Source organism: Notamacropus eugenii, chromosome 7 (assembly GCF_028372415.1).
Source record: "Notamacropus eugenii isolate mMacEug1 chromosome 7, mMacEug1.pri_v2, whole genome shotgun sequence".
Classification (NCBI taxonomy): Eukaryota; Metazoa; Chordata; class Mammalia; order Diprotodontia; family Macropodidae; genus Notamacropus; species Notamacropus eugenii.
In genome coordinates this window covers 56,970,479-56,978,267 of record NC_092878.1, presented here as the reverse complement: position 1 = coordinate 56,978,267, position 7,789 = coordinate 56,970,479, and the positions used below count along the sequence as shown (strand labels likewise).

Genomic DNA, 7,789 nt, shown 5'->3' with positions numbered 1-7,789 from the left:
GAAAGCTGGGGTCTTGCACATTTAAAACATGCTTCAGGCACCAAAGCAGTTGGTTCCCATCCTCCTGGGTTCACCAGTCACTGGGAAAAGTCTAACCCCTTCACTCTTCATAAGCCAGAGGATAGGAGTGAACCAAGCATTGTGTTCGTCCTTCATTGCTGAAATAGACCATGCCATCAGAGAAATGATGACATGACTTTACACTTGACTGTTTTGAATGAGGCATGGCTGTGCAGGTTACCAGCCTCACTTCTCCAGAACCATCTGAATCTAGTGACCAGATATCCATCAGGATGACTGGAGATGACCCAGGTGCACTGGGAGACCTTGGGCCTTTTAGGTCAAGGTCTGCAGGTACTCACTTAGGGTGAAGCAACCACTCATTCATCGAATAGGCCTGTTTAAGTAGCCAGGGCATGGCCCCTTTAATGAGGCCAAGAAAAAGAAAGCCATCAGGCTGGGTGGGAAATAGCAATGGTTACTACTGATAATCACTCTAAAGTCAGAAGGGTCCAGATGAGCCCTTAGGCGCCCCATTGGCCTCCCAGTTTCAGAGTGTAGTAGGTTTGAGGTTTTGGGAGAGGAGAGGACAGGACAGGACAGGAGAGGAAAGGAAAGGAAAGAGGCCAGTAAAACTCAAGTCAACTGGGCATCTTTTGGCCATCCAAATTTACCTTCCTTTGGAGAGAAGGAAGGGGAGGGGGAACTAGACAAGAGAGGAGTTGAGTTACCCAGCTAACTGGGTCCCCATGCAGCCAGCTGCATTTCCTCACAGGATTGTGTCCGTCCTTCGTTGCCGAAGATCATGCCAATGTCTTTGCAGGTACTCACTTAGGGTGAGACAACACCCATTCATTGATGATGAGCTAGAAGGAGCATGCAAAGGCATCAAGCCCAGACTCCTTGGTTTTATGAAAGAAGCTAAGGCCTGAAAAGGTTTGTCCAAGGTGTTTGGGTAATGACCTGGAGGGGTTCAGAATCACGAGGATGTATAGGTGTGGGACCTATGAGACCAGGAATGGGAATGTTCACCAGAGTTGAAGGTACTGCTGCTCCTTTTCCAAGAAGAGGCTAGAGATGAGTCAAGAGAGAAGTACAGATGAGATGAAAGCATGTGGTCCCAATTGGTCAGAGAGGCTCAGGCCTATTCAATGAGGCATGGGAATTTAAGCCAAAAGAAATCTAAACCCTTCATTTCACAGGTGAGGAAAAAGACCTAACTAGGGTCAAATGAACACAGGTTCAACAAAAGAGAGCACAGAGACAACAGACTGAAGGCAAAAAACCTACTTTTTATTGCTTTACAATTCACCAGACAAGTCATTTCAAACACTGTTTCCCCACCCTCCCCCTCAACCTACTCTTCCTTCATACAATGGACTAGTCCAGTACCTTTGCCTGGAAGAGCCCACCTCTGGCCTACTGTTCCGTGGGCAGAGGGTAAAGTTGGGAGATCTTGCTGAGAAATAGGAGGAAAGGGAGAAGGGGAGGCCAGGAGAACAAACTCCAAGGTATCATTGTACCTGGAGCATCACTGGGTGGCAACTTGGATGTGATCTCTTGGAAACACATCTAGTTAAAGAAGGCAAATGTCCAAATTTGCTGCTAGGAGAAAGGGAGAATGGATGGATCCCTTTCCCCAGGAAGAATTTGGCCCTCTGACCAATGGGCTAGGCTGAGCTGGACATCATTCCTGCCCTCCACCCCCTGGAAGAATTTGGCTCCCCAACCCATGGTGGAGGCTGATTTGGGCACCTTCCCACCCTCAGCAAAGGTGGTAAGGGGAAAAGGAAGTTAAGAAGCTAGAGCCAAGCTGCTATCTCTACAGGGCCAGCTTTCAGCAACTCTGAGCTAATCCCCCAAAACACACACAACCTCCTTGGATCACATTGACCCCATAGGAGTAAACCCGCCTCCAGACACGAAAGGATTCAGATCCCAGCCTGATGCCTTCTCCCTCAGGAACCAAGCCATAGTAGCAATAGCCTCTAACCAATCCTTATCCCACCCCTCCCCCCAAAATAAACTAACTCCATTCTTGCTGCAGCTTGAGATGCCAAGGGATCAGGACACTTTGAGTCTGGCAGAGTTCTCCCAATTTCAGGGGTCCTTGGTAGGTTTATAGATTAGGCTTGGGTACGCACCACACTAGAGAAGCTGCTGTGCCCAGGAAGGCACACACATCCCAGTTCTTGGTCCAGACTCATGCTCTCAGTCTGTTAGTCCCACTCATATCCAACAGGGAAGTCTAGGGAGCACAAAATTTTCTCATTCCGCAGAAGTGGAGGTACACAAGTCTTTCTTACCATCAAAGTCAAAGTCAAACACCCCATCCCCACCTTCACCAGTCCCTAAGTCCCTGAGACAGTGGACATCCGTTTTAGTGGGTCCCATCCCACCAGTTTCATTCTCCTCCTTTCCAGGAGAGCCAACAGAACCCTGAAAATAAAACAATTAGAATAACAAAAGACTACAAAACAGAGAAGGCATCTTATATCTCACAACAATTAAGAAATGGGCAAAGCAGCCAGCCACCTCCTGGGACTTTGTACGGGGGAAAGAAGTAGAGCCAATATTCTCTTGGGAGGGGAAGGAAGAGGATCACTACCAGCCTGAAGGGGTCCTGGTAGGGTGATAGGACACATCAGCTAACCTCCAAGCTAGCTCCTCTTTGCTCCTAGCATACTTCCCAAGTATGGGTTATTCCTTCCCTCCTTTCTTAGGCATCAACCAGAGTGAGTCCATCATGGAGGGCTCGCTTCCACATGTAGTAAGTTGATCGTGCTGTGAAAGGGAAGTGGGCACTAAACTCCTTATATGAGGGGAAAGTCTTTGACTCAAAACGTCGTTGTAAGAAGAGCTTAGCTTGGGCCTTGAATTGGGTCGTGGCAATTACATCCATGACAAATACCCGGCCATTGCTACTACTGCCACCACCTCCATTCACCCCACCCCCTGCCACCGCATAACCAGACAGGGTGCCATGATAGGGCCCCAGCGAGCGATCCTCCCTGGGGGCTCCCTCTTTCTGGATTGTTGGGACCACCAGCTTCTCTCCCACCTCTGCCTTCCTCATAGCTCCCAGGACTCCCCTGCTAGGGATCTGGGAGGGGAGGCTGTAGCGAAAGTTAGACCTGCCTTTGGTCGTGCTCTTCCAGAGCCAGAAGGAGCTGGGTGTCAGGCTGGGGTAACGGAGGCGGAATTGGCAGAAAGGAAGGCGCCCGCTCTGAACCTGCCTCTTGGCAACCCGGCGTAATCGCTTCTGCCACCTAGCTAGGGAGGGCTTCAGAGCCAAGAGTCCCCGAGAGCTCGGTTGTACCCCAGACAGCCCCTTCCTGATGGGAATGCCTTTCCCAGGGTGCAAGATTTCCATTGTGGGAAAATGAAGGCTCCCCCCTGGGAGGGATGGTGGGATCTTGAAGTTGGGGTTTCCCTTGATAGCCTTCCTGCGCCAGTTATAGTAGGTTGATCGAGAGATGCCAGGGAAACTGCGCTTGAAGCATCGGTAGGGTACCAGTGTGTTCATGGAGATGCAGTGCTCCAGGTAGCTCTTTGCTCCCTGCATGAAGATCCCTGTTGGGCCAGGGTCTGGAGGATAGCTCTTCTTCCCCTCTGCTGACAGCTTTTCCAGCTCCTCCACCTCCAGGGATGTCCCAGACACAGGATCCTTGCTCATGCCACCATCAGAGGTACCCTGAAGCTCATGCTTCCAGGCATAGTAAGTAGACCTTGAGATTTCAGGGAACATCTGTCGGAAACGCTGCAAAGGTATCACATTGCCATCCTGGAAACATGACTGGAGGAAGTGCTTGGCAACAAAGCGTGTTGCGGCCTTCTGGCGGTGTTCACGTGACTGGCGTTTCCATCGGTAAAAGGTGCTCTTGGTGATGCTGTAGTGCTCTCGGAGATGAGAGTAGGTGAGCTGAGGGTCTCGGTTCAGTAACTCCAGAGTCTCTGCTGGAGGGACCGGAGGAGGAGGAGGAGGAGGGCTGGCCACCTCTGACTCTACTTCCTCCAATCCCACCACAGCCGAGAAATACTCCGGTTTGAATACCTGGCTGGCCAGCAGCTGGCCTGCCAACAACTGCCCTGACCACATGATGTGCAGAGTGGAGGGGGGCTGGCTACAGCAGCGGGGCCTGATCAGTCGGTGGAAATAGGGCCGGATCTTGAGGTTCCACATGGGATAGATGGAATAGATGTTGTGTTGGAGAACAGATGCCAGGGCATAAAGGTGCCACACGTTCGCAAAGCTGTCAGGGAAGCAGGTAGCTTTAACATCCACATCAAAGATGGCCTCCAGGGTAGCAGGGGGAAGGCTGGTCATCTCTGGAGTCTCCTCTGAACACAGAGAATAGCGGACAGCTTGCAGCATCACCTTGGAGTCAATCATGCCTTTGAGATAATAATGTTTGTTCAGCAGCATCTCCACCACGGTACGGGCCCGGAGTTCTGGGCTCAGGCCAGGTCCACCCCACAATAACACGCTAGCTGCCTCAAAGAGACGGCTCCCCTTCCCTTTGCATGCCAGGGGTAGCATATTCTTGGGGGCATCTTCTGGATACAGGCTGAGAGCCACTGAGTCCACATCCATCTCACCTTGGAACTGTTCCCCACTGCGGCAACTGGGCAGAGAGAAGGAAGACAGCGTCTTCTTGGCTTCCAGGGCTGCACTGGTCAGGCCCTCCAGGCCAAAGCACTCGGCAGCTTCTTGGAGCTCCTGGAGCACATTTTGTACCAGCTGAGTCCTTGAGATCATTCTGCAGAGAAGGAAAAGGCAAAGGTCAGAGAGGATATAATAAAAGGATAACTAGAGGTAATTTCTACGTCCTGCTGACACTACCCACCCCCTTTCTTCCTCTCCTAGGGAAAGTCCAAATGTCCAACACCTGGAATTCAAGAGGCTAGCTCTTGAAAAGGCCTCATTATTAAAATGGATCCAGGACCCCACAGATCCTGGAGATTCTTATTCACCTTTTTCAAGTCTTTCTTCTCAAAATAATGCTTTTAAATGTACTTATGAAAAGGCATAGGATCCCAAAGGAAACCAATTATATGAAGATACAGGATGTAATCCTGTTATCATTTAAAATAAAAAAAAACAGGCTCACAAACCTCAGATTAAGTACCCATTGTCAGAGTATCCCAGAGCCAGGTAGGACCTTACTAAATAGATCATTTAGTCCAATCCCCTCACTTTCTAGAATGGGAAAGTAAGGCCTAAAGAGTGACTTGCCCAAACTCCCATAAGTTTCAAGTAGCAGAATCTGAATTCATACCAGGTTTTCTGTCTCAAATTTCCCCATACTATTCCCCACAAAAATAGAAAAATCTAAAACCCAATAAAATGGTATGATTTATCCCTAAGGTCATAAAGTTGGGAAGTATTAGGATTCTAGTCCAGATCTCCTGGCTCCTGGGGCTGGAGCTATTTCCAGTAATGCCCACATCATACCCCTTTCCCGCTCCCAGTTCCTGCCTTAAAAAAGATTTCAAAAGACAGACCTTTGCAGAGGTCAGGGAAGCCTCCCCGTTGCCCCCAAAAGCTGGCTCAAAAAAGGGGTAATTGCTCCCACTTGCTCCCAAGGAAACTCTGGGTCCTGAGCTGAGAACACAGTTGGGAACGGGAATGAAGCACTAGGTAGAAGGGGTGGAGGCAAGGGGGGAGGATGCATCTCAACACTCTTAAGCAGAGATAATTGCTAATATAATTCAGGTGGAACACAGAGGCTTGATAGCTGCCTTCCCAAAAAGACAAAAGCAGGGGCTAGCCAGATGGTTTTGGAAATAGAGGGGGAGATATAACTCATCGTAAGAGAGAAAGGGAAAAAGAGAAAAGAGATATACAGAGAGGGGGAGATGACAGCTATTCATTTTTCCAATAGCATCCTATATTTTCAGCCCTTTCTCCCTACTCAAAAAGTCCACACTAATAGGCTGGACTTTCTCCCCTTTTCTAGTAGTAGGTTCAGATGTGGAGGATCCGATAATGGCCTCCTAAACCCCTTACAAGTGTACCACTCAGGACTTTCCAGATGTGGGATGGGCTGACATAATAAATGAGGGGCTGAATTAGTTGTGTTCATTCTAGTTCTAGATTTGCGATTTTTGATCTATTGCTAGACTGATGTGATCCTACAGACCCTGTGAGATAAAGTGCCATTATTTTTCCCATTTTATAGATGAAGAAAGCTGAGACTCAGAAAGGTTGTCTTGACTTGCTCAGGATCATATACATTCTGTGAGATGGGGTGTGAATCCAGGTTTTTCAGTCCTGAAATCTATTTGAACATGCTGCCAAAATGATCACACACCTCATATCGGTAGAGTGCTCTACCACGGCTGCCATGTACACCACCGCATTTCAGCTGAAGAGTGGAAGCAGGGCTAACGGCCATTCTCCAGAACTGAGTGCCCCCAAAGAAAGGATGAATCAGTCATCAATACTTAATCCCCTATCATATGTCGGGCACTGTGTGAGGTGCTGGGATGCAAAGTCAAAGATAAAATGATCCCTTCACGTAAGAAGCTTACATACTATGAAGACAAATTATAAGTATACAAACACATGCAAAATACATATGAAATTAGCACAGTAATTTCAATGGAAGGAAGACGTGTTAGTGACTGGGGGATCAGGATAGGCCTGATACAGGAACTAGTGTTTTAGTTGAACTTTGAAGAAAACTAGAGATTCTAAGAGACAGATGGGAACCTTGCAAGGTATCTTCCAGCTAGAGATCTATGGTCCTATAACTAACTGATTTGGGGTGACTGGGAGGACAAGGGTACTCTTAACAGTAATGGGAAAGCTTGGACAAAGGGAATAAGTTGGCACAATGGATAGACCAGTGAGCCTGGAGTCAAGAAGACCTGAGTTCAAATCTGGACTCTGACATTCACTAGCTGAATGACCCTGGGCATGTCACTTAACCTGTTTGACTCAGTTACCTCAACTGTAAAAAACTGGGAAAAATAATAGCACCTACAATTAAACCTACCTCCCAGGGTTGATGTGAAGACTAAATGAGATAATAATTGTACAGGGCTTAGTACAGTGCCTGGCACATAGTAAGCACTGTATAAATACTAGCTATTATTGTTATTATTATTGGAGGGTTTGGGTGGACAAAGAGAACGAATTCTGTTACAGGCATTCTGAGTTTGAGATGCTTCCAAGACAAACTCGGGGGAGAGATCAAGATCTGAGAGTCTCCTGCATAAACACTGAAGCAGATGAAATCACCTGGAGAATGTATACCAAATAGAAAGGACAGCCTTGGCCTTGGGGCACAAGCATGCAAAGGGGGTCAGAAGAGGAATGAGCCCACAAGAGATTGGGAATAATCAGAAAGGTGGGAGAACAAGGAGAGGGCAGTACTACTGTGGCCAAGGAGAAACAGAGAGCCCCTAGGAAGACTGAGTAATCAATGGTGTCAAAAGCTACAAAGAAGGTCAAGGAGAAAAGGCCATGGGGGTTAGTGCCTTAGATCAGTTTTCAGCAGGGTGGTAAAAGTCAGAAGTCAGTTGACAAAAGCTTGATGAGTGAATAGGTACTGGGATGAACATAAGAACTGGGAGATGGAAGAGATCTTAAAAGATTCCCACCCTGGAGAGGAAGAAACTGAGGCCGTAAAGGGCTTTTCCAAGGTCACACAGAGCAGTTGAGTAGTAGACCCAAGATTCCAGTCCAGGTTCTAGGACTTCTGATCAGCCTCCTACAGGAGGTTCCAGTGTGCCCAGAAGTCACATCAGAAACTCCTCTTAGTCCTACTAAAATACTACAGAA

General features: G+C 48.1%; 1 protein-coding gene across 1 annotated transcript; it reads right to left on the bottom strand.

Annotated features, from left to right (window-relative positions):
- Positions 1–1,272: 1,272 nt before the first annotated feature.
- Positions 1,273–4,759, bottom strand: VRTN (vertebrae development associated). The gene has a single exon (XM_072623289.1). It carries the CDS (start codon positions 4,757–4,759, stop codon positions 2,720–2,722), a length of 2,040 nt encoding a protein of 679 aa, XP_072479390.1. The 3' UTR covers positions 1,273–2,719.
- Positions 4,760–7,789: the final 3,030 nt, after the last annotated feature.